The sequence below is a fragment of the Chlorocebus sabaeus genome, chromosome 12 (assembly GCF_047675955.1).
Source record: "Chlorocebus sabaeus isolate Y175 chromosome 12, mChlSab1.0.hap1, whole genome shotgun sequence".
Lineage (NCBI taxonomy): Eukaryota > Metazoa > Chordata > Mammalia > Primates > Cercopithecidae > Chlorocebus > Chlorocebus sabaeus.
The window spans coordinates 106,526,907-106,552,828 of record NC_132915.1 but is presented as its reverse complement, the minus strand read 5'-3'; the positions used below and the strand labels follow the sequence as shown (position 1 = coordinate 106,552,828).

Sequence of the window (25,922 nt, the reverse complement as noted above, 5' to 3'; positions counted from 1 at the left end):
TGGCAACAGAGCGAGACTCCGTCTCAAAAAAAAAAAAAAAAAAAAAAAAGAATGGTAAAATTCATGCTAATAACTTAATATGTTTCATGCTAATAACTTAAAATTTTCCTTTACCTAGAATGGCATCAAATAGCAAACCAAAAAACACCATGACAAATACAGGGCAAAACTGCAGGGAAAAACAAGTGTTTATATTTTAGTACCTTTAGTGGTACCTCCCCCTATTTGGGAATTGGGGGGCAGTTTTCATTCTGCAGTGCACCCCTCAAATTCTGTAGTATGCCCCGCCACAGCTTCAGTGGGCAGCTCCTGATACACTGAAAGTCCCTGTGTCCCTCTGCCCCAGAGCGTTTCCTGGCTGGGGGAATTGCTCACCTGTGCAGAAGCAGCCTGAAGCAGGGAGCCCCGGGAGATGGTGGCCACATGCTCCGGCTGCACCCCGATTCGGCCTCCAGAATCAGTCACCAGCGCCAGTGCAATGCTCCTCTCCCATCTTTTGCTACTCATGTTCTACACGTGAGATGGTTCCACATACTGTTCCACAACCAGCAGTCTTTGTAAAGGCTGCATCACAGTCCACCAACAGGCTACCCAGTCCCTCCTGGGACTGCCTCAAGCTGGCACCACTAAATACTCCTTTTTTTTTTTTTTTTTTTTTTTTGAGACAGAGTCTTACTCTGTTGCCCAGGCTGGAGTGTAGTGATGCAATCTTGGCTCACTGCAACCCCCGTCTCCCGGGTTCAAGCAATTCTCATCTCAGCCTCCCGAGTAGCTGGGATTACAGGCATGCACCACCACATCTGGCTAACTTTTTTGTATTTTTAGCAGAGACGAGGTTTCACCAGCCACCATTTCAGGCTGGTCTTGAACTCCTGACCTCAGGAGATCCACCCACCTCGGCCTCCCAAAGTGCTGGGATTACAGGTGTGAGCCATTGCGCCTGGCCTAAATACTAATCTTCACTCAGCTCCTGGTCTTTGCCCCCAAGTGCTCATAGGCAGACAACAGAAAGTGGACATGCTGGCCAGAGGGTCTGTGGGTTCATTCCCTCTGATGCTGTCACCAGCCAGCCCAGATGCTTGTTTCTGTGTCCCCTCCGTGAGCAACGGGCAGAAGCCTGGCTCCCCTGCCATGCCCTCACCTCCAGCTGCTCAGGGTGCCCTGGGAGCGGGCCGGCCTGAGCACCACGAGGACAGGCCGTCCATCCATCTCACCCCTGCAGCGTACCCAACACCCAGCAAGCACTTCCTGCAGGAATAAGCCTCTCTTCTTCCGTATGCCAGCAGAGTGGCCACGGAACAGAGTGTGTTTTTTGCTCATGGGACTCCGAGCTTACAGCACCTGCCCCACGAAGGGCCCGAGGCCTCTGACTTCCTGGCTGCGGGGCACACAGCTCCTCAGCCATCTGTGACGTCATCTCCCCGGCTTCTCTGGGAGAGGGAGGGAAAGGGCAGAGCTGGTCTGGGGCGCTGGCAGGCCCTGAATCAGCCACAGTGGGGCTAAAGATGGGCTCTAGGCTCTGGGTTCTGGGACCGAGACAGTCGCCAGGAGACCACAGGTCCCCTCACTGTGGGGTGGAGAGGTCAGAATGATCAAGAACCTCCTTCCTTTTGCAAGAATGCTGTGGCCCTGGGCTTGGGGTGCGGTGACCTGCTGGGTGAGGGGCTGATGGGAAACAGAGATTCTCTGGGCCATGACAGTGGCTATGGCTCTGTGGCACTGAAGAAACCCTCCGTGACAAAGCTGTGACCAGAAAAATGGGGGTTTCATCAGATACTGTGGTCTGATGGCAGAATAACAGCCTCCCAAAGGCATCCACACCCTAACCCCTGGAATCCGTTTATATGGTGTGTTCCGAAGCAGGGGACATTAAGTTTGTTAATCAGCTGACCTGAGGTAGGAAGAGCATCTTGGGTTACCTAGCTGGGCCCTATCAATCATTAGCGCCCAGTTTAATGGTAAATATACACAAGAGGGAGGCAGGGGAGTTGGAGCCAGTGATGGGGCATGAGACAAACTCGGCTGCTTTGCAGATGGAGGAAGGGGCCACGAGCCCAGGAATGCAGGCAGCTTCCAGAGGCTGGGAAAGGCAAGGAAGGGACTTTCCCATGGGCCTCCAGAAGGAACTCAGTCCTGCTGACACCTTGATGTTAGCACCGAGAGACCGATTTCTGACTTCTCCAGGACTCTAAGAGAATAAACTGGCATTGTTTTCAGCCTCTGATGTGTGGCGAGTTGTTTAGCAGCAGGAGGAACCGACACAGGGCAGTCAGCCCCACCTGATGCTGGAGGTACCTGGTGCTGTGAGCTCCTCCTCGTCTTCTGGGCTCAGGAGGACCCCATTTGGGCTCCATTGTGGGGGGTGCTCGGGGCCCCCCACACTTCTGGCCCACCAGCCTTCAGCTCCTAGACAGCAAACACAGACATCCCCCGATCAGTATGAGGCCCTGGAGGGTGGTCTCCAGGTGCCAGCCCCAGCTGGAGCCTTGGGGTGGGAGGGAGCCTCAGGAGAAGCTAGAAAGCTCAGGGACCCGGCTCTGCTTGGGGCATGGTCAGGCCTGGAAGCCTGCCCTGCCCTTTCAGTGGGGGTTTTGAGCTCAACATGAAGACAGCCTGAAGACCCCCACACGGGTGCCCTGGGACATCAGGGGCATCTCTAATAGTACCAGACTTGACCTCATCTTCAGGCTCTCAGAGAACTTTCTCACCTGTGACCTCATGAACCCTGTCCTTCTAGTGACCCGTGTTATTAACACCATCGCAGGCAGGGAGGCCACCTGGCTAGGAAGGGGTCCAGCCAGGATGGGAGCCCAGGCCTTCTGGTCCCCAGTGCCAGTTCAATGCCTCCTCCCTCTGGCCACAGCAGTTAACACAGAGCACAGCCCAGCACACAGCGAGTGACCTTAAGGGGCTGCCTCTCCAGGGGACAGGAGGCACTGAGGCAGAGGCCAAACATCTGGGGTAGCCAAGGGGTAAGAAGGAAGGAATGGAGCAGGGAAAGAGGTCAGAGAAAGGAAGATGTCAACATGAAGAGAAGTTTGCAGACAGGCTTTTAGAAGAAACTAGGAGGCGGGGCGCGGTGGCTCATGCCTGTAATCCCAGCACTCTGAGATGCCAAGGTGGGCGGATCACCTGAAGTCAGAAGTTCGAGACCAGCCTGGCCAACATGGCAAAACCCTGTCTCTGCTAAAAATACAAAAATTAGTCAGGCATGGAAGCAGGTGCCTGTAATCCGAGCTACTCAGGAGGCTGAGGCAGGAGAATCACTTGAACCTCGGAGGCAGAGGTTGCAGTGAGCTGAGATTATGCCACTGCACTCCAGCCTGGGTGACAGAGCAAGACTCTGACTCAAAAAAAAAAAAAAAAAAAAAAAAAATTCAGCCAGGCATGGTGGCTCAGACTTATAATCCTAGAGCTCTTGGAAGCTGAGGCAGGTGGATCATGAGGTCAAGAGATCGAGACCATCCTGGCCAGCATGGCGAAACCCCGTCTCTGCTAAAAAAAAATAAATAATAAATAATAAAAATTTAAAAACCACTCAGTTTTCTTTTTTTCTTTTCTTTCTTTTTTTCTTTCTTTTTTTTTTTTTTTTGAGACAGAGTCTTACCCTGTCACTCAGGCTGGAGTGCAGTGGCGTGATCTCGACTTACTGCAACCTCCACATACCAGGTTCAAGCAATTCTCCTGCCTCAGGCTCCTGAGTAGCTGGGATTACAGGAGCTGGCTACCATGTCTGGCTAATTTTTGTATTTTTAGCAGAGATGAGGTTTTGTCATGTTGGCCAGGCTGGTCTCAAACTCTTGACCTCAGGTGTTCCACCTCCCTCGGCCTCCCAGAGTGCTGGGATCACAGGCATGAGCCACTGTGTCCAGCCACAGTTTTCATTTCTAAGACAGCAAATATCCATGTAAACCACCCACATTAAACAAAAGCACTTTGGGGTCCTCAATAATTTTCACAAGCATAAAGGGATCCAGAGGCCGGGTGCGGTGACTCACACCTGTAATCCCAGCACTCTGGGAGGTTGAGGAGGGTGGATCAGTTGAGGTCAAGAGTTCAAGACCAGTCTGACCAACATGGTGAAACCCCAGATCTGTACTAAAAATACAAAAATAAGCTGGGCATGGTGGCGGGCGCCTGCAGTCCCAGCTACTCAGAAGGCCGAGACAGGAAAATCACTTGAACCTGGGAGGCGGAGGTTGCAGTGAGCTGAGATCACGCCATTGCACTCCAGCCTGGGCAACACAGTGAGACTCCAACTAAAAAAAAAAAAAAAAAAAAAAAAAAAGGGAATCCAGAGACCAGAAAGTTTGAGAACTGCTGCCCAAGGGCAACTGTAAGACAAAATGAGACCATAGCCCTGAAGGGCCGGCCACACCCAGTGCCTGGCCCAAGGTGAAAACAGATCATGATACTATTCTTAGGGTCTGGAAAATGAGTCCAGCCCAACGCTAACACCCTAGACCCCCGGACCCAGGACCCAGACACGCTGTCCCGGTCCTCGCATCTCTCGGTCCTGCTTTCTGCACGGCATCCAGCAGAGGGCGCGCGGTCCTCATGTCTGGGGCGCCCCAGCGTCGGCCCTGAGGTTCTTTTCCAGCTAATGCCTCGCTCTTTTCTGGGGACAGGCAGAAGGTGAGGGGCGCTCTTTGGGACATAGCTGGGGCCCACGCAGCCTCTGGTTTAATGCAGAGCTCCGAGCTCTGCTGCTTTCCTCTTTAAAGATGTGGCTGTACCACATGGAGTCAGGGACCATGGTAGCGGCTGCCATAGTAAAGGGCAAAACACAGCTGGGCGCCGACACTCATAATCCCAGCACTTTGGGAAGCCGAAGTGGGCGGATCACCTGAGCTCAGGAGTTCTCGACCAGCCTGGGCAACATGGTAAGACTCCGTCTGTACAAAAAAATACAAAAATGAGCCGGGCATGGTGGTGCACACATGTGGTCCCAGCTACTCAGGAGGCTGAGGTGGGAGGAACACGGGAGCCCAAGGAGGTGGTGGCTGCAGGGAGCTGTGCCTGATTGCACCATTGCACTTTAGCCTTGGTGACAGAGCAAGACCCTGTGTCCAAAAAAAAAAAAAAAAAAAAAAAAAGCAAAACTCAGGAGCTGATAAACCCAGTGCTCACAACTGTTACGTGGCCTCAGGCAAGTGGCCTACCTTTTGTGGGTCTCAGTTACTTCATCATTAAAAGGGGAATGAGAATCCTTGCATGTGAGGTGCTCAGCGCAGTGCCTGGCATACAGCAGGTGCTCAATAAGTGGAGGCCAGGAGACTGAGCCTGAATCCCGTGTTTAGATATACCCAGTGTTTAGATATACCAAGGGAGGCCAGTCTCAAAGGGGTGAGTGGAAATTCCCCTACAGGATCCAAAAAGCGTCACGTACTCGGGCCCCAACCCCGCCAAGTATAAAGAGAAGAGTCAGAGACTGGGGAGGGAGCTGGGGGTCGCAGGTGGGCACTGGGGAGCCATCATCTCACCCCCGAACCCACCTAGGCTGTGCAGGCCTGTGGCTCCTCTCCTCAATGGGAGATCCACCAGTGCAAGATCTCCCCAGGGCAGGACCACCTGCCGCTAGGCTGGGAGCAGACCCTTGGGAGACGTCTGCAGGGGGCACCTCTTACCCTGGTGGAAATTGGTGAGGATGTGATGCACTTGGAACTGGGCAGTGGCCGCGCACACCTTGGAGTGGCCATAGCAGAAACAGCTGCTGCAGCCGACTGGATTGTGGGGCTGCAGGTTAAAAGTCCCCGGGCGACATCTGCAATGGAGGCAGGACATGCTCACCAGGGCCACGTGAATGAGACAGGAAGGGGCGGGGCCAGGGTATCCCACCTGGACCAATGAGAGTCTAGAATCACTGCAGAAACTTAGAAACAAAATTTTTTCAGAAATCAGCCAGGAAGGGGCGGGACCAGGGTATCCCACCCGGACCAATGAGAGTCAAGAATCACTGCAGAAACTTAAAAACAAAATTTTTTCAGAATTCTAGAAGAATAGCAAGAACATTACAGATTGTTCCCATACCTGCTTCAGGCAGCCTCTCCTGATGCTGACATCTGACATTACCACAGTACATTTGTCAAAACTAAGTTAACTAAACTCCAGACTTTATTTGGATTTTTTTTCTTTTTTTTTTTTTTTTTTGAGACAGAGTCTTGTTCTGTGGCCCAGGTTGGAGTGTAATGGTGCGATCTTGGCTCACCATAGCCTCAGCCTCCCGGGTTCAAGAGATTCTCCTGCCTCAGCCTCCCGGGTAGCTGGGATTGCAGGCGCCTGCCACCATGCCCGGCTAATTTTTGTATTTTTAGTAGAAACGGGGTTTCACCATATTGGCCAGGGCTGGTCTCGAACTGACTTCAGGCGATCCGCCCTCCTCAGTCTCCCAAAGTGCTGGGATTACAGGCTTCAGTCACCACACCCAGCAACTTTATTAGGATTTCTCCACTTTTTCCTCTAATGTCTGGTTTCTGCTGCAGGATCCCATTTGGAACATGGCGTTGCATTTAGTGGTATCCTTGTTCTCCTCCAACCTATCACCGCTTCTAGGTCTTTCCATATCTGCCACTATCTTGACACTTTTTGAAAAGCACTGATCAGGTATTTTTAGAATACCTGATGTTTCTCATGATTAGACCAGGGTTATAGGCTTGGGAAAGAAATACACAGAGGTGAAGTGCCCTTCTTGTCACATCACGTGGGAGCACAGGAAACCCACATGACATCCAAGCGATGCTGACTTCCATCACCTGCTGAGGGTGCTGTCTGCCAGTCTTCTCCACTGTGCAATCACCACGGTCCAATCATTAGAAGCAAGTCAGTGAATAGGCCGGGCACGGTGGCTCATGCACTTTTTAAAAAATTATTAGGCCGGGCGCGGTGGCTCAAGCCTGTAATCCCAGCACTTAGGGAGGCCGAGACGGGCGGATCACGAGGTCAGGAGATCGAGACCATCCTGGCTAAGACGGTGAAACCCCGTCTCTACTAAAAATACAAAAAACTAGCCGGGCGAGGTGGCGGGCGCCTGTAGTCCCAGCTACTCGGGAGGCTGAGGTAGGAGAATGGCGTAAACCCGGGAGGCGGAGCTTGCAGTGAGCTGAGATCCAGCCACTGCACTCCAGCCCGGGCTACAGAGCAAGACTCTGTCTCAAAAAACAAAAAACAAAAAACAAAAACAAAAACAAAAACAAACAAAAAAAATTATTTTTATTTTTTATTTTTATATATTTTGAGACGAAGTCTTGCTCTATTGCTCAAGCTGGAGTGCAGTGGCGTGATTTCAGCAACCTCTGTCTCCCAGGTTCAAGCAATTCTCCTGTCTCAGACTCCTGAGTACCTGGGACTACAGGCGTACGCCACCACGCCCGGCTAATTTTTGTATTTTTAATAGAGACGGGGTTTCACTATGTTGGCCAGCTGGTCTTGAACTCCTGACCTTGTGACCCACCCACCTCGGCCTCCCAAAGTGCTGGGATTACAGGCATGAGGCACTGCGCCCAGCCGGCTCACGCACTTTGGGAGGCTGAGGCGGGTGGATCACCTGAGGTCAGGAGTTCGAGACCAGCCTGGCCAACATGGTGAAACCCCATCTCTACTAAAAACACAAAAATTAGCCAGGCATGGTGGTGGGCGCCTATAATCCCAGCTACTCGGGAGACTGAGGCAGGAGAATCACTTGAACCCAGGAGACAGAGGTTGCGGTGAGCCGAGATCACACCACTTCACTCCAGCCTGGGCGAAAGAGCGAAACTCCATCTCAAAAAAAACAAAAACAAAAAAAAGCAGCAAGTCACTAAATGCAGCCCAGTCTCAAAAAAGAGGGGGATTAAGCTAGACTTCCCGGAGGGAAGAGTATCAAAGAACCCATGGACAGATGTTCAAGCCACCCCAGTAATTAAGATATTTTGAGGCTATGCAAATATCCCCCCTTCCCTTAAAGTTCTGCCCACCAATGTCAGCATTCATCAGCAGCTCTTGCCTGTAGCAATTACCGCTGTGAGGTTTGAACAGTGGTTCTCTAGTTCCTTCATTTCTACATTCATCACTTGGAATTCTTCTGCAAGGAAAGTTTGTCCCTTCATCCCCATCTATTTATGTATTCAATCGTCTATTTACATCAGGATGGATTTGTGGATTTGACTTTATTCTCTGGGTTATAATCCAATACTATCGTTGTTTATTTTGTTGCTCAAATTGTTTCAGCCCTGAGAGCTCTTTCATGTCGGCTCCTGTGTCCTTTTGACATGGGCCTGTATTCTGGTTTGGGTTGTTTTGTTTGTGTCTGTCTCTGTTTTTCAGCATTTCCTTGCTTCCTGGCACTATAAGACGCCTTGGACTTATCTTGTCTTTTTCCAGCCCCAGAATCAGCCACTTCTCCAAGCAGCTCTGGGGAATGTCAGACGCAAAGCCAGGAAGAAGAGATAGTGTGTACCCAAGGAGCTAAACCCATGTTTGTCTGCTGGCTGTACTGCTGGAGCTTGAAGGCCTCTTGAACACTTGAAAGAGGAAGTTTATGAACTTCGTGGCATTGGGAGAGCCCCTTTGACTTGCAGAGCTTCAGAAGCCCCATTTGTACCATGATCAGACTGCAAAGATGGCAGACAGGCTCAAAATCCAGCTCAATGGGTAGGGGCTTCCTGAAGCAGGGTGTTAAGAAGGATCCTGAGGTTATAGTAGGGCTCATGGCCAAGACTGTTGTGCCCCATTAGTGATGTCTGTTGTGGATGTGAAAGGGGAGGGTTGTGATAGTGTTCCCTTAGTGATGTCTGCTGTGGGTATGCCATTAGTGATGTCTGCCGTGGTGTGAAAGGGGACGGTTGATAGTGCTCCATTAGTGATGTCTGCTGTGGGTATGAAAGGGGAGGGTTGTGACAGTGCTCCCTTAGTGATGTCTGCCGTGGGCATGCCATTAGTGGTGTCTGCTGTGGGTGTGAAAGGGGTGTGTTGACAGTGCTCCATGAGTGATGAAGAAGGGTTGTAGTAGTGCTCCATTAGTGATGTCTGCAATGGCTATGAAAGGGAAAGGTTGATAGGGCTCCATTAGTGATGTCTGCCGTGGCTGTGAAAGGCAAGGGTTGATAATGCTCCATTAGTGATGCCTGCTGTGGGTATGAAAGGGGGAGGTTGTGATAGTTCTCCCTTAGTGATGTTTGCCATGGTTATACCATTAGTGATGTCTGCTGTGGGTGTGAAAGGGGTGCGCTGACAATGCTCCATGAGTGATGTCTGCCATGAATGTGAAAAGGGAGGGTTGTGATAGTGCTCCATTAGTTATATCTGCTGCGGGTAAGAAAGGGGAAGACTGTGGTAGTGCTCCTTTAGTGATCTTTACCATGGGTATACCATTAGTAATGTCTGCTGTGGGTGTGAAAGGGGTGTATTGAAAGTGCTGCATGAGTAATGTCTACTGTGAGTGTGAAAAGGGAGGACTGTGACAGGGCTCCATTAGTGATGTCTGCCGTGGGTGTGAAAGGGTTGTGATAGTGCTCCATTAGTGGTGTCTGTCATGGGTGTGAAAGGGGAGGGTGGATAGTACTCCATGAGTGATGTTTTGCTGTGGGTGTGAAAAGGGCGGGTTGTGATAGTGCTCCATTAGCTATGTCTGCAGTGAGTGTGAAAGGGGAGGGCTGTGACAGTGCTCCATTAGTGATGTCTGCCACAGCACGTGGTAGTACGAGCACCATGTATTTGCTATCCCTGGATTAGATGGTCTCTCCTATTCTTCCAGCTCTTTCTTTTCAGGATTCTAAGCTAAGACATGTATTTTCTCAGCTTATGAATGATCAGTGGTGTTGGATCAAAGCATAAACAGTGCCATAAAGCTTTTGAGTAACTTCCTGTATGACAGATACATGGTGCTCCAGGAAGGGCACAGGGTGACAAGGTCACCCAAGTCCATGAAGACTGTGCCCCTTGCTCCTCCCCGCACTCCACAGCTTTGGTACCTCATCAGTGAGCCCCCAGGTCACTTCCAGCAAGCTTACTGCTGGATTAGCTCACACACCTGTCACACAGGTTGCCTTCCACATTCTCTTTGCAGGGGCAGCGCCCACTGCGGGGGTCACAGGTGTCCAGGCTGCCAGCGGGATTGCAGGTGCAGGGTCTGCCAAAGAGACAGGACAAGGGGAAAACGGGCAATGAGCAACTTCAGAGTGGGAACAGCTCATCCTGGGAAGGGAGCATTCCCGGCTCCCAACATCAGGAGTGAGGCTGATGCAGGAGCCTTACTTGGCTTTACTGTTCTCATCTTGCCAAGGAAGTGACCCATCCATCCCTGGTACAGTGGCCCATCTGCCCACCCAGCACACACCATCCAGGACCCTCCATCTTCATCCACACACTCACTCGTCATCCATGAACCAATCTCTTTTCTTTTCTTTTTTCTTTCTTTTCTTTTCTCTTTCTTTCTTTCTTTCTTTTTTTTTTTTTTTTTTTTTGAGACAGAGTCATACTTTGCCACTCAGGCTGGAGTGCAGTGTCACGATCTCAGCTCACTGCAACCTCTGCCTCCTGGGTTCAAGTGATTCTGCTGTCTCAGCCTCCCGAGTAGCTAGAGTTACAGTCAGGCACCACCACGCCCAGCTAATTTTTGTATTTTTAGTACAGACAGGGTTTCACGATGTTGGCTAGACTGGTCTTGAACTTGTGACCTAAGGTGACCCACCTGCCTCAGCCTCCCAAAGTGCCAGGATTACAGGAGTGAGCCACCGTGTCCGGCCTCCATGAATCTTTCTATCTATCCCCTCACTCCTCCATCCACTTACTCATCCTTCCATCTTTCTGTCCTGCAGCCACCTATCCACCCATTCATTCACCCATCCATGCATCTTTCCATCCCTCCCTCCATCCATCCACTCATCTAACAAGACATGGTTCCTCCCTAGTGAATCCCACAGTCCAGTGTAGACAGACAGATCACACAGACCCTGTACCATGATACGTGTTATGGGAGATGTACGAGAGGCTGTGCCCGCACTGCAGGGCCTCTGACTCAGCCTGGGGGTGCAGGCGAGGGGCAGGTGGGAGGCAAGGCGTCCAGGGAGAGGGGCCCCTCAGCTGAGACCTGAAGAATGAGCAGGAGGCTGTGAGCCACAGGCTGGGGAGAGGGGGCAGGGGTGGGAGGTGTGGCATGTGCAAAGGTCCAGAGGTCAGAAAGACCCCAGGGAAACAGCCAGGCCCCATCTCATGGTCAGTTTTTTTTGTTTTTTTTTTTTTTTTAGGCGGAGTCTTGCTCTGTCGCCCAGGCTGGAGTGCAGTGGCACTATCTCGGCTCACTGCAAGCTCCGCCTCCTGGGTTCACGCCATTCTCCTGCCTCAGCCTCCCGAGTAGCTGGGACTACAGGCGCCTGCCACCACGCCTGGCTAATTTTTTTTTGTATTTTTAGTAGAGATGGGGTTTCACCGTGTTAGCCAGGATGGTCTCGATCTCCTGACCTCGTGATCCACCCATCTGGGCCTCCCAAAGTGCTGGGATTACAGGCTTGAGCCACTGCGCCCGGCCTCATGGTCAGTTTTATGCCCAGAACCACCAAATATTTTAGGAGGAATCGGAGATCTCCTAGATATCCCCCACGTGTTTCTACTGCCTTTCAAATATACAAGGATGCCTGCTATTAACCGAAGCAAGTTCACTTAAAAGTGCTTCTGGGCCGGGCGCGGTGGCTCACGTCTGTTATTAGCACTTTGGGAGGCCAAGGGGGGTGGATTACCTGAGCCCAGGAGCTCGAGACCAGCCTGGGCAACACAGCGAAACCCCATCTCTACCAAAAAATACAAAACGTAGCCGGGTGTGGTGGTGCACATTTGTAGTCTCAGCTACTCAGGAGGCTGAGACAGGAGGATCACTTGAGTCTGGGAGGCGGAGGTTGCAGTGAGTAGAGATCACGCCACTGCACTCCAACCTGGGTGACAGAGCAAGCTCCATCTTAAAAAAAAAAAAAAAAATAGAGATACTGGGCATGGTGGTGCACGCTTGTAATCCCAGCTACTCAGAAGGCTGAGGCAGAGAATTGCTCGAACCGGGGAGGCGGAGGTTGCGGCGAGCCAAGGTGGCACCATTACATTACAGCCTGGTCGACAAAGCAAGAATCTGTCTCAAAAAAAAAAGTGCTTCTAAATTTATCATAGCTTTTTTGTTTTGTTTGTTTTTTGACCACTGTCTACTTTCTCAATCAAGTGATGGCAAATGTGTTGGAGTAAGGTCCAGACCCCAGGAGCCCCTGCCCCTCTTTCCCCTCAGCTGTCCCACTGGGTCCCAGACTCAGCGTACCCGGATGACACTCAGCCTCTCCCACCCCACTCCCCACACTGCACGCCCTGCTATCCAGAGGCCCAGAGAACCCCGAGGGTCAGCCTTTACCCCTTCTTCCTCTTCGACCCCCTGGTCACCATGTCCTGTCAGCTCCTCCTTGCACTGGGCTCTGGAATCTGCCCTGCTCTCCTTCTCCACACTCAAATCCCCATGCAGGCCGCCCAGGTGTTCCTGCTGCAGCCTTCGCTCAGCCTCCTCCTCACCCACTCCTGCTCCCCACCGATCCACAGCTCCTCCGGAGGTCCCCCGTGCTCCCCGCCCCGCCTCAAACACCTGTCCTTCCCCTCGCTCTGCCCTTATGCAGCACCTCCTGCAGGAAGCCCGCCCTCCACCCGCAAGATCCGCTGAGCTGCCAAAGGGCTCAGCCTGGTCTCATTATGGTCTGTTTTTGTCTCTTGGCCCCCCAAGTCCTCACCAGGATTAAGGTGAGGTAGCTGCAGACAGGAAGGGATGGGGAGGGGAGGCACTACTGACAGCCTGTCCCTCCTGCTTCTTGTCATTCCGTGCAATATATCCATACTAGGCTGCCCCTCGCCCTCACCTGCAGCCTCCCTCGCTGAGCGAGTGGAACCCGGGCAGACAGCGATCACACTTCCAGCCAGTCACGGTGGGTTTGCAGGCGCAGGCGCCTGTGTCATCACACTGGAGGTGTAGAGAACCTGGGAGAGGAAGGGTACAGGGCAGTGGAAGCCAGGAGGGGCGGGGGTTGGAGGCTGGGGATGTGGAGACCACTCACCTGCCGAATGGCAGTCACAGGGCTGGCATGGCATCCGCGGGTCCCAGTGATAGAAATTCTCCTGACAGCGCTCACAGTGTGGCCCAGCTGTGTGGTCACGGCAGTGGTGACAGCGCCCACCGTGGCCTGTGCTGCGGAAGAGCTCCCGATCAAACGTGCATTCCTCAGAGCGGCCACTGCAGTTGCAGGCTGTGGGCAGGAGCGGGGAAAGGTGTGTGAGTCCCCTGTGATGTGGTAGGAGGGGGCATCTGTGCCAGTCAGCCTCCCTGTGCTAAATGAGCAGGCAGTGCAAAGAGAAGGGCAAGAGCATGGTCCAGAATGGAGTTCAGGCCCAGCTTGATCAAGGTTAGACACTGCTCAATTGATTTTCCAAAACAGGACACTCTTAAGAGCAAAGGGGACACCGTTAGTAAATACACCAAAACAACGGGCAGAAAGAGGACCCTCCCAGGCAACCAGGATATACACCCAGATAGACGGGCACTGATCAGAGGCTGGCTGCCTTCTGGAGTGGCAGCATGGCTCACTCCAAAATCTCCTGTAGGTCCTCCAAGCCATAATAACAGTGTGAATCTCACTATTGTGTGAGGTCACTCAGGGGTACAGAAAGCACAAGTCACCTTTCATTTCCCCATTAAATCATGTTTAAAAGTCTGTGTGCGGGACTGGCTCTGTCTTGGCTCCCAGAGTGAGTTCAGGGGTGGATCCATGAAAGGTGCGGAGCCACGTACACCTGCCGCCCTCATGCTGCCACAGGCCAGATGGCAAACAAGCAAGCAAACCCCCTGCAGGTGCAGGGCTGGGACAGGAGAGGTGGGGGGCTTTGGGAGCTGAAAGAAGGGGCCCCTGCGGCTGTGCTGGGGTGGTGGGACAAGGCTTCTCAGAAGTCATAGCCGTGGCCGGGCGCGGTGGCTCACGCCTGTAATCCCGGCACTTTGGGAGGCCAAGGCGGGCAGATCACGAGGTCAGGAGATTGAGACCATCCTGGCTAACACGGTGAAATCCTGTCTCTACTAAAAATACAAAAAAAAAAAAAAAAAAAAAAGTAGCCGGGCATGGTGGCGGGTGCCTGTAATCCCAGCTACTCGGGAGGCTGAGGCAGGAAAATGGCATGAACCCGGGAGGCGGAGCTTGCAGTGAGCCGAGATCGCACCACTGCACTCCAGTCTGGGCGACAGAGCAAGAGTCCATCTCAAAAAAAAAAAAAAAGAAAAGAAAAAGAAGTCACAGCCACGCTGAATCTGAAGGCTGAGCAGTGAGGAATAGGCCAGGCAGAGGAAGAGGAAGCGGGAAGGGCATCACAGACACAGGGCAAAAGTCCAGGGGATACCCCACATCCAGAGATAGACGCATGGCCTGGTGCGGGTGTGCCATGAGGCTGGCTGCAGGTGGCATGTCGTGTGATGGCAGGGAAGCGGGGACATTGTGCAGTGGGGGCCTGCAGTGCAGGGGCAGTTGTGAAGTCAGAGGCTAGCAGAGCTTGCTCCAGGGAAGCTGGGCTGCCGTGGTCAGTGGACGTTAGCTGGGAGCAAAGGGGGAGCCATGGGAAGGTTTAAGCAGGGGATGGATGTTATTAAATTTGTCCTTTAGAAAGCCCTGGCCCAGTGCCATGGCTCACGCCTGTGATCCCAGCACTTTGGGAGGTAAGGTAGGAGGACTGCTTGAGCCCAGGAGTTTAAAGACCAGCCCGGGCAACAGTGAGAGCCGATCTCTACAAAACATTGCTTGGCATGGTGATATGTGCCTGTAGTCTCAGCTACTCTGGAGGCTGAGGTGGGAGGAACATGCACCCAGGAATTTGAGGCTGCAGTGAGCTATGACTGTGCCACTGCACTCCAGCCTGGGTGACAGAGTGAGGCCTTGGCTCAAGCCTGTAATCCCAGCACTTTGGGAGGCCAAGACGGGCGGATCACGAGGTCAGGAGATCGAGACCATCCTGGCTAACACGGTGAAACCCCGTCTCTACTAAAAAATACAAAAAACTAGCCAGGCAAGGTGGCGGGTGCCTGTAGTCCCAGCTACTTGGGAGGCCGAGGCAGGAGAATGGCGTAAACCTGGGAGGCGGAGCTTGCAGTGAGCTGAGATCTGGCCACTGCAGTCCAGCCTGGGCGACAGAGCAAGACTCCGTCTCAAAAAAAAAAAAAAAAAAAAAAAAAAAAAAAAAGAAAAGAGCCTTAGCTGCAGGAGGCAGGGGAGGGCTGGGGACATGGAGAACAGGGAAGAGGAAACTTCAGGTGTGCAGGGAGAGGAGGCCGGCCCAGGCCCAAGGCATCGGCTGCAATGGACAGAAGTTAGACTGGAGCGATGCGGATGGGGCGGATTTCAGGGCTCGGGGCTGTCTCAGCTGCGGGTGAGGGTGGGGATGAAGGGTCAAGCATGAAACCCTGGCTCCCAGGCTGCTAACTGAGAGACACAGATGTGACCACAGGGCTGAGGACATGGTAGAAGCAGTCTGGCCACTGTGTCCCCACCGCGGAGACAGCAGCAGGCTGGGACGGTGGAAGCCAGCCAGCACAGCTTCCTTGGCCCCAGGACTCCCTGGTGGAGGTAGGCCAGCAAGGGCAGCTCCTGCAGACAGCGCCCCACCCTCAGAACAAGCCCCCCGCCCCCCCGGCCCAGTCCTGGTTATGGTTGCCAGTGGCCCAGGCCCAAGAGGACAGCGAGGCCCAGAGGCCAAGCTGCCCGCCTAATGAGCCTGGCGGGCCTGTAAGTGAAGATGTGTCTCCTGCCAGCAGCACCAGCACCAGCTGGGATCCAGCACCCAGCAACAGCGGCTGTGCATGGAGAGCCTGGAGGAGACCAGGCTGTCTGGGCACAGGGTGGGTCTTGCAGCCGGCGCCGTAGCCAGAAGGGAAGTCAGGGGGTCCCTGCTCTTGGCCTGTGTCCCTGGAGAAGACATGATGGCATCATCCTCTCTCCAGCGCTTCTCCGAGGTTAGGTGGTCAAAGTCACATCGCATGGGGGCTGGGACACCAAAGGGCTGCCTGGGGGCCCGTGGAAGAGTCTGGGTGGGCCGTCAGCACCCCCTTGCTTGTGGGGTAGCCTGGTTCTGATTAACAGCTGGGGTGGGAGCGGTTAACACAAAGAAGTAAGTCAGGGACCTTCCGGCCCTCCCACCACAGGCGCGTCTGCATGGGTTTGTTCCAGAGCTCACCAGCACAGTCAGTTCTCTGTTACTGCTGCCCCCAGGGCACATAGTAGGTGTTCAGTGAGGGCCAAGATTGAGTTACTTAGTGGAGGAGAGACTGAGGCTTAAACGCACCCCCTCCCCAGGCTCCCCTTCCACTCGTCCTCATCTCTGCCGCAGCAGAGAGACCCCGAGCTGCACCCCCGGCGTACCCAGGAGGAGCCACCACTGTGAGGTTCCGGGGGAGTTCGTTTCCCCACCTGCAACACCAGCCTCAGGTCCCTGATGCCCCGTGACACTCACGCAGACACTCGTGGGCGGCCTCAGCGGTACCCCGGGCCCACGGACGGTCCTGGAAGAAGGGCAGGCAGCGCTCACAGTCCGTGCCGGTGGTGTTGTGCTGGCACCGGCAGGCCAACTGGCCCGCCGTGTCGGGGCCACACTCGCTGGCATGCCCGTTGCACTTGCACCTGGGAAAAGACAGGGAGGAGGAAGGGGACCCACAGGTGCCGGCAGGGCAGACAAGGGGTTAGTCACCAAGTAGCCCCTGTTTGCAGGTGTCAGCCAGATTCCACCCTCAATCTTGGCCCTCACTGAACACCTATGTGCCCTGGGGGCAGCAGTAACAGAGAACTGACTGTGCTGGTGAGCTCTGGAACAAACCCATTCCGTCTTCACCAGCCTGTTACCACCCCCATAGAATGGATGGGCAAAGTGAGGCACGGAGAAGCTGCCCAAAGCCACCAGCTAGCAAGTGCCCGCCACAGAAAGCTTCTACCTGGCAGGAGCCCCACCTGGGGGCTGAGAGGGACCCAGGAAGAAGTCACCTTAGCCTCCCGAGTGGAGAGTGGGCCGGCAGTCAGAGCAGCACAGGTGTGGGGGGCTGAGGGGACTATCTCCAGCAGCTATCCCTTAACAGTGTCCCAAAGGGCAGGAAAGAGGGTACCCCAAACAGGGACAGCCCCCAAGTCCCTCCAAATCCCCTGTAAGTCTATGTCTGATATGGTTTGGATCTGTGTCCCCACCAAATCTCATGTCAAACTATAATCCCCAGTGTTGGAGGTGGGGCCTGGGTGAGAGGTGATCGGATCATGAGGTTGGAATTGTCCTGAATGGTTTAGCACCCTCCCTGCTCGGCACCGTAAAGTGAGCGAGTTCTCATGAGACCTGGTTGTTTAGCAGTGTGTGGCACCCGCCCCTCCGCCCCACCCTGTCCCCTGCTCTCTCTCTTGCTCCTGCTCTGGCCATGTGACGGGCCTGCTCCTTCTTCACCTTCCACCATGATTTTAAGTTGTAAGTTTCCTGAGGCCTCGCCAGAAGCCAAGCAGATGCCAGCACCATGTTTCCCGTACAGCCCGTAGAACTGTGAGCCAATTAAACCTCTTTTAATAAATTACCGTCAGCTGTGCGTGGTGGCTCACACCTGTAATCCCAGCACTTTGGGAGGGCAAGGCGGGCAGATCACCTGAGGTCAGGAGTTCGAGACCATCCTGACCAACATGGAGAAACCCAGTCTCTACTAAAAATACAAAATTAGCCAGGTGTGGCAGCGCGTGCCTATAACCCCAGCTACTCTGGAGGCTGGGGCAGGAGAATCGCTTGAACCCGGGAGGCAGAGGTTGCAGTGAGCTGAGATCGTGCCATTGCACTCCAGCCTGGACAACAAGAGTGAAACTCCGTCTCAAAAATAAATAAATAAATAAATAAATAGCCATCTCAGGTGTTTACAGCAGTACAAGAATGGGCGAATACAGCATCTTTGAGAGCAGCCCCAGCCTGTGTCCCCATTCCACACACAGGGTCAAGAGACGGGTGAAATCAGGCAGGAACAGGGGTGCCCTGGGAGCCCACGGCATGCTCGGCAGAGCCTGACTTTGTGAGTGATTGTCCCTGTCCCAACCACTGTCCCTGTCCCGAGCTGTTCAGAGGCCATGGCTTCTGCCCCTGGCCAAGGCAGTAGCTTCTCCCTAGAGCCTCACCGGAGGTGGGAGGGACATTAGTGTCCCCATTTCACACAGGAGGCATCAGGCTCAGACCTTGGAACTGACAGATGCTAAGTGGCTGAGCTAGACCTGAAGCCCGTCCTCGCCGACTCTACGTGGACCCTGAGCTCCTGGACACTCCTCTGTGGCCACTCAGTGGCTCCCCTAAGCCACATTCCACGCTCTACCCTCAGCAGGTGTTGACCAATCGCCAACTGCTGTTGGGACTCTAGGTGCTTTAGCTGATATGGGGACACAGTATGTGGTAGGGCACGCGGCACGGCTTCCACTTAGGGCCCAGGTTAGGCAGGCAGCACCCCAGGGTTTCTTGGGGTGAGGCAGGTGCCAGGCAATCCTGGGACAGTGGTCACCAGGGAAGTGACAAGGGACTGCCCCTGCTTTAAAGGGGGTGCTGCAACCCGCCCTCTGACCCGGGAAAGGAGAGTGAGACCTCACGGGCTCCACTGTGAACACAGGTTGTTGGGGCCACCTGTCCCCTGCCGTGAGCAGCCTGCCCCAGTCAGCTGCGGTCTGAGGGTGCTCTGGCTCTGGCAGCTGGAACCTGGATGTCCTCTGGCCCAAAGTTCCCTGACAGCCGGCACTGGAGCTCACGGCCACCTTCCCCAGGGAGCTCCTCCTGCTGACTCACATAAGGGGGCAGGTTGGAGCAGGGGGATCCTCATGGCCGTAAGGGCTCTCAGTGACGAGCCCTGGCCTTCCCTGGAGCTCACACACCCAAACAGGCATTTGAACCTCATGCTGCCCCCTTCTCCATCTCTCTAATGCCACCCAAGTGCGTCTGAACTGTGGAGGCCCAGAGTCCGGTGTCATCCCTGCTCCCCACTCCCACGGCCCATGGTTCACACACACAGCTGTGTTTCCATCCTCAATCGCGTTCAGACCCATGCTCCCCCGACCCCAGCCCTCTGGTCCAAGCTGCCACCTCCCGCCCTGATTCCGGACATTTGACTTCCTCTCTCCTCTTATCCGCCCCACTTGGCTGTCAGGGGTTTGGGGGTGTTTTAAAAATCTGACTGTTACTACCCTGACCAAATCCTTCCACAGCTTCCTCTTGACTGCCAGGTGAGGCTAAACCCACCCAGGCCCCGACACTCTATCAACCTCTCCACGCCTGCCTGCCTACCCTCCACCCAGCCACACTGGCCGTCCCCTGGTCTTCAACCCCAGCCTTCCCACTCCCGGGTCCCATCTGCAGCACCAGCTCCTGTCCTCCCCGACCCCAGGCACACGGTCTCCCTTTCCTCCCCTTCCTTGTCATCCTGGCGCGGGCTGATGTGTTCCCTGGGGAGCAATCTGATCAGTGTCTGCCGTCCCCATGTGACTGGGGCAGGAATGCACCTGTTTTCCTCTCTCCTTTCAAAGAAACCTGAGAAACATTGACGTGGAAGACGTTCGTGCCTCCCTTGTCCCACAGGCCTCCCTGGGCACCCACTGCCAGGTGGCCATGTGCAAGATAGGCCCTGGGACTTGAGGTGAGAGATGGGCCTCTTCCTCCTGGGCAGCCCCTGCTTCCTGGAGGGGACAGATGTTGGAGGAGAGACAAACTGCCCAGGGCACTGACGGGTGCTAAAGGTGTGTAGGACCAGGACCAGGACCAGGGGCCAGAGAGGAGCCAGTAACATTCCCATACTAGAAAGGGGAAGGGGGCTATGGCTCATGCCTGTAATCCCAGCCCTTTGGGAGGCCGAGGCAGGCAGATCACCTGAGGATGGGAATTCAAGACCAGCCTGACCAACATGGAGAAATCCAGTCTCTACTAAAACTATAAAATTAGCTGGGCGTGGTGGTGCACGCCTGTAATCCCAGCTACTCCGGAGGCTGAGGCAGGAGAATTGCTTGAACCTGGGAGGTGGAGATTGCAGTGAGCTGAGACGGCGCTACTGCCCTCCAGCCTGGGCAACAAGAGCAAAACTCCTTCAGAAAGAAAGAGAGCGAGAGAAGGAAGGAAGGGGAGGGAGGGAGGAAGGAAAGTAGAAAGAGAGCGAGAGAAGGAAGGAAGGGGAGGGAGGGAGGAAGGAAAGTAGGAAGAGAGGGAGGGAGGAAAGAAGGGAGGGTGGGAGGGAGGAGAGGGAAGGAGGGAGGAAAGAAGGGAGGGAGGGAAGGAGGGAGGAAAGAAGAGAGGGAGGGAGGGAAGGAGAGAGGAAAGTAGGAAGAGAGGGAGGAAGGAAAGTAGGAAGAGAGGGAGGGAGGAAAGAAGGGAGGGAGGGAGGAACCTTCAGGCTGAGGGGACAATGGGCACCAAGACCCAGTGTGTCTGGCACATGGCAAATCAGCTGATGCAGGGGACCCGGCAGGAGGTGGGCTGGGTGGGGGCCCCCAGGGCCTTGAACGGCAGGTGCTCCCTCCCTCTCCCCTGGGGCACACCTGGCTTCTGTGCCCCCGCACAGCAGCCACCTTCTGCTCTCGGGTCTGGGTCCTGGAACCCTGCCTCCCTTCTCCCGCCTACCTGCCGCCCACAGAGAAGTCGGACACGGCATAGTAGTAGGACTGGAGCACCTTGGGGTCCTTGAAGATGTCATCCCCAAACGTGTTGAGCCGGTCTAGAGAGATGAGGAGTTCGGTGCTGGTGACCCACTCCTGGGGCAGAGGGGAGAAGGCGCCATCAGCAGGTTCCCGAGTATTTAGTATTTACCCCCATTACTCTGCTGGCAGGTCCAGCTGGCTGCCCCAGGGGCTCCTGGGACACAGGGACAGGCCAAGCTCAGGCCAGTTCTGAGAATGCTGCAGAAATAAGGAGGCTGTGCTTTGGGGATCACCCCAACCTGGGTGCTAGGCCACCAATTAGTGCAACTTCATTCAATGTCTTAGAGCCTTCATTTTCCCGTCTGTGAAATGGAACAAAAATAGCAATTCTGAGGGTAGCCAGTGTCAGCGCTGGCTGCGAGGTCGGGCCCATGCTCAGGAAGCAGCTGAGGTTTGGGGGGGACAGGGGTCAAAGCAGCCCACCGAAGACCCCGCTGTGCAGGTCACCTGGCTTTTCCCAGGGGCTCCTGCACCCCATTCCAGGGACACAGCTAGGGGACGGTGTGCCCCCGCGACCTTCTCCCCTGCTCAGTGGGGCCTGGCGTGCAGCAGGCCCTGGGTTTCTTAGCTTCTCACATGCTGAGGGTCAGGCTTTTGTGGACAGGTCACCTGCCCCAGGTGACATCTCTTCCACGAAAGCAGGGACTTGTGGCCCCTTGTTCTCGCTGCTTCCCCAGCCCTGGGCTCTGCCTGGACCTAGCAGGCGCTCAAGAAATACCTGCTGATTCCTGAATGAGCAGCTTCTCCATGGAAGAGTGTGGAGGGGAAGTCGGGGAAAACCCACGTGAAGACTGACATTTTCATTTGCCTGCTGTTCCCACCAGCAGCGGCTCCAGCTGAATATTAATCAGCGTTTTGATTCCGCCCAGGAGCCCCTGCTTTAGCAATCAGGCCCATCAGTACAGAAAATGAGCTCCTGGCAGGTCGTCTTTTTGCCCCAGCGTGACTCAGGCCTGCAGCCCCTCCTGCGCCCCCAGAGCTCGGCAACCGGAGCTACCGCCGGGCACCCGGGGACTCTGCCGGAGGATGCCTCGGCCGGGAAGAGGGGTCCAGCACCCAAACACTAAAGTGGCAGCCTCTGCACCAAGCTAAGCTTGTGTTTGAGTTCGCAGGCCCGGATCACCCCAGCATGCACTTCCCAAAGGTCAGCGTGCATTCAGGGATCTGGTTAAAGTGCAGCTTCTGATTCAGAGGTCAGCGGTGGAGCCGGGGAGCTTGCATTTCTAACAAGTGCCCAGGTTCTGATGCTGCTGGACCGGCTGCTGAACGAGGAGCTAAGGCCTGGGGTGGGGAAGCCCGGCAGTCCAGAGCTGAAGGCACCGCGACGCTTCCTTCTCCAGAAAAAAGCGCCACCTGGAGAACTCAAACCAATTGGATGTCAGAGCTAGGAGGTGCCGCGGCTACTGACGCATATTGTGTGGTTAGCGCTCGGGGCTCACAGTAACCCTGGAGTAGGTATTATTATTAACCCCATTTAGAGATGAGGAGACTGAGGCTCAGAGAGGGTAATTGTTCTGTTCCAAGTTGCACAGCCCGTGCATGGCAGAGCCGGGATTCTGGTCTACCTGATCCCAGGGTCCCAGCTTGAACCACGAAGCTGGTCTGCCTTCCTGTGTCTACCCCAACACCCTTATCATGCCAGTGGGGCCCAGAGACAGCAATGACGTGCCCAGGGTCTCCTGCCTCTGCTTCCTGGCCTGTGACCCAATCCATCAGTCTGCAAGGACAATGGCAGTAAAGGAGTGGGGTCAAAATCTCTGGGACATAGGATGGACACTGGGAGAGAGAAGCCTTAGCCTCAATTGCAGGGGGCATGTCTTGGTGCCTTAGAGGTCATTTTAGGGCCCGGCACGATGACACATACTTGTAATCTCAGCACTTTGGGAAGCCGAGGCGGGCAGACCCCTTGAGACCAGGAGTTCAAGACCAGCCGGGGCAACATGGCGAAACCCCGTCTCTACTAAAAACACAAAAATTAGCCAGTGTGGTGGTGCACACCTGCAGTCCCAGCTACTTGGGAGGCTGAGGTAAGAGAAATTGCTTGAACCTTGGAGGCAGGGGTTGCAGGGAGCCAAGATCATGCCACTGCACTCTAGCCTGGGCAACAGAGTGAAACTGTCTCAAAAAAAAAAAAAAAAATCATTTTAGGGCAAGCCCCACTGAACCCAAGCATTGGAACTCCAGCTTAAGCTACAAGTAGGTGCTGGAGTTGATTCTGGATGGATCCCAGGACCCAGGCCGTGGTATGAAGGAGAAGCAGGAGGTGGACAACTTGGGCTGTATGTCCAAGGGGTGCTCAGGTGGCCACTCAACTCTGGCGGTCTTACTCTGCAACAGCCAGGTCGGCCTTTTCCTCCAAAGTCCTAGGCCGCTCCATGGGGGTCAGAGGGGCCCAAGACCCAGCAGCCACATCCTTCCTTCCAAGCTCTGTGTCCTCTGAGAAAGCACCTGTCCCCTAAATGTGTCCAGGGGAGCATCAGGAGGAAAGAGCAAGGTGGACTTGCCTCTCTTTGTCCTGCTCTGCTCTTGGTTTTTTTTTTTTTTTTTTTTTTTTTGAGACGGAGTCTCACTCTGTCGGCCAGGCTGGAGTGCAGTGGCCGGATCTCAGCTCACTACAAGCTCCGCCTCCCGGGTTTACGCCATTCTCCTGCCTCAGCCTCCCGAGTAGCTGGGACTACAGGCGCCCGCCACCTCGCCCGGCTAGTTTTTTGCATTTTTTAGTAGAGACGGGGTTTCACCGTGTTAGCCAGGATGGTCTCGATCTCCTGACCTCGTGATCCACCCGTCTTGGCCTCCCAAAGTGCTGGGATTACAGGCTTGAGCCACCGTGCCCGGCCTCTGCTCTTGGTTTCTATCCAGAAGCAGCAGGGGAGACATTTCTCAAAAGATCATCTCTCCATCAGGGACAGCGTCCAGAACACATGAGGCAATGAGACAGAAAACCTCCAATGGCTAAGGATGTCCCCAGGGTGGTGGCTGCACAGACGCAGGTGGGAGCAGGGGCCGGCCCTCCCTGCCTGTCTTCATCTGATCTCAGCTGACGTTTTCTAACCTACAGAGCTTTGGAGTCCATGGAGAAGAAATTGTAATTTGTAAACAAAATCATGGTGACGTGTACATTTTTAGTGGGATAAGCAGGGCCTCGAGGTCTGCAGATGTGGTTCTGTGTGATAAAGGATTTGGCTTGCCTGAAGAGGGGCCTGGCCCTTTGCCCTGGACCCAAGGGAGTGACCTCCATATCCTTGGATGTCCCACCTGGTAAGAGTGTCTTCCCTTGGCCACACTACACAGTCTATGCCGATAAATTCATTTGCGGTGGGGGCCTTGGGCTACACAGAATCGGCTTCACCTCTGGAAGGGTTGGAGACAGGTCAGCCACACAGGCGGTCAGCTGTGTCTACACTGCCAACCTCCAGTAAAAACACTGGACTTCAGGCCAGGTGTGGTGGCTCATACCTTTAAGCCTAGCACTTTGGGCGGCTGAGTTGGGAGGATCGCTTGAGCCCAGGAGTTCGAGACCAGCCTGGGCAGCATAGTGAGATGAGGTCTCTGTCTAAGAAAAAAAAAAAATTGGCCGGGCGCGGTGGCTCAAGCCTGTAATCCCAGCACTTTGGGAGGCCGAGACGGGCGATCACGAGGTCAGGAGATCGAGACCATCCTGGCTAACACAGTGAAACCCCGTCTCTACTAAAAAAAAATACAAAAAACTAGCCGGGCGAGGTGGCGGGTGTCTGTAGTCCCAGCTACTCGGGAGGCTGAGGCAGGAGAATGGCATAAACCTGGGAGGTGGAGCTTGCAGTGAGCTGAGATCCGGCCACTGCACTCCAGCCTGGGCGATAGAGCAAGACTCTGTCTCAAAAAAAATAAAAATAAAAATAAAACTCTGGCCTTCAAGGTTGGCAGTATTCTGTGCACACGGCCATATGTGGCTCTGGGGAAATATGTGCTGTGCGTGTGACTCCACTGCATTGGGAGAATAGCTGGACACTCAGAGCCTGGTCCCTCCTGTCACCTGGCTGTGCGCCTCCCCCCTGGTTGATGTTAGCCGGTAGCCTTTCATTGCAAAAAATTGCAGCTCTGAGCCTCACAGCTTTTCTGAGTTCCGTGAGTCCTTATAGTGAATCACTAAACCCAAGGGTGATCCTGGGGACCCTGACACAGCCGGCTCCACGTGTTCTCATGCTGCACATTGCTGGCAGGATGCAACTTCTTTTTGGGTCTCAGTGTCCCCTCTGGAAGCAGATTCTAACCCCGGTTCTCTCGTTATCCCAGATGGGCAAAGAAGATGCTCTGAAAGTCTGGAGGGGAGGAGAGGGCAGGTTCCCCGGGTTCAGACACGTCTCGGGTCCGAACCCGGGGAAATGGACTAGAGCAGCAGTCTCCAACCTTTTTGGCACCAGGAACAGGTTTCGTGGAAGACATTTTTTTCCACGAACGGGGTAGGCGGTGGTTTGGGATGAAACTGTTCCATCTCAGACCATCAGGCATTAGATTCTCATGAGGACATGCAACCCAGTTGCTCCTGGGAGAATCTGATGCCACAGGCAGCTGATCTGACAGGAGGCGGAGCTCAGGCTGGAATGCTCACCTGCCCGCCGCTCACCTCCTGCCGTGACTCAGTTCCTAACAGGCCTCGGACCAGTACCAGTCTGCAGTCAGGCGTTGGGGACCGGTGGACTGGAGAGCCGCCCAACACACTTGTGTGTAGATGAACAGCTATGGACACACAGCAACGTGGACACAGATGGGTGCCGATACCGGCAGGTCCACACACCTGGGTGGACCTATGTGGGCTGAACTGGAGGGCCCTGAACAGACCGATATGGCCACAGGCCTGCCGTCCTCTCTACCGTGAGGACAAGGACGGGGAGCTGTCATGTGCGCATATCTCCAGAGCATGGGTGGGTACGCCCTACGTGCCAAGCACCACACTGGTCACAGTGTGTGCCTTCCCGCCACCCCCGCAGCGGTCTCTCCAACGTGGCGGCCACGGGTCACATGTGGCTATCTAAGTTAAAATGTATTAAAATTAAATAAAATATAAAATCCAGTTCCTCAGCTGCGCTGGCCACATCTCATGGTGGCTGGCGGCACCCCATGGGACAGTGCAGCTGCTGCTGGTCAGCCGGGCACAGTGGCTCACGCCTGTAATCCCAGCACTTTGGGAGGCCGAGGCGGATGGATCACTTAATGTCAGGAGTTCAAGACCAGCCTGGCCAA

General features: G+C 54.6%; 1 protein-coding gene across 2 annotated transcripts in view; it reads right to left on the bottom strand.

Annotated features, from left to right (window-relative positions):
- Window positions 1-25,922, bottom strand: part of LAMC3 (laminin subunit gamma 3) — an 88,653-nt gene that overhangs the window by 44,041 nt on the left and 18,690 nt on the right. For both annotated transcript variants that reach the window (XM_073022016.1, XM_037994234.2), the window contains exons 3-9: window positions 20,626-20,756; window positions 16,480-16,646; window positions 13,050-13,238; window positions 12,855-12,972; window positions 10,007-10,105; window positions 5,628-5,764; window positions 2,296-2,406 (exon numbers count right to left, since the gene is read on the bottom strand). In XM_073022016.1, the coding sequence (XP_072878117.1) occupies window positions 2,296-2,406; window positions 5,628-5,764; window positions 10,007-10,105; window positions 12,855-12,972; window positions 13,050-13,238; window positions 16,480-16,646; window positions 20,626-20,756 (952 nt within the window). The remainder of the gene's footprint in view (window positions 1-2,295; window positions 2,407-5,627; window positions 5,765-10,006; window positions 10,106-12,854; window positions 12,973-13,049; window positions 13,239-16,479; window positions 16,647-20,625; window positions 20,757-25,922) is intronic.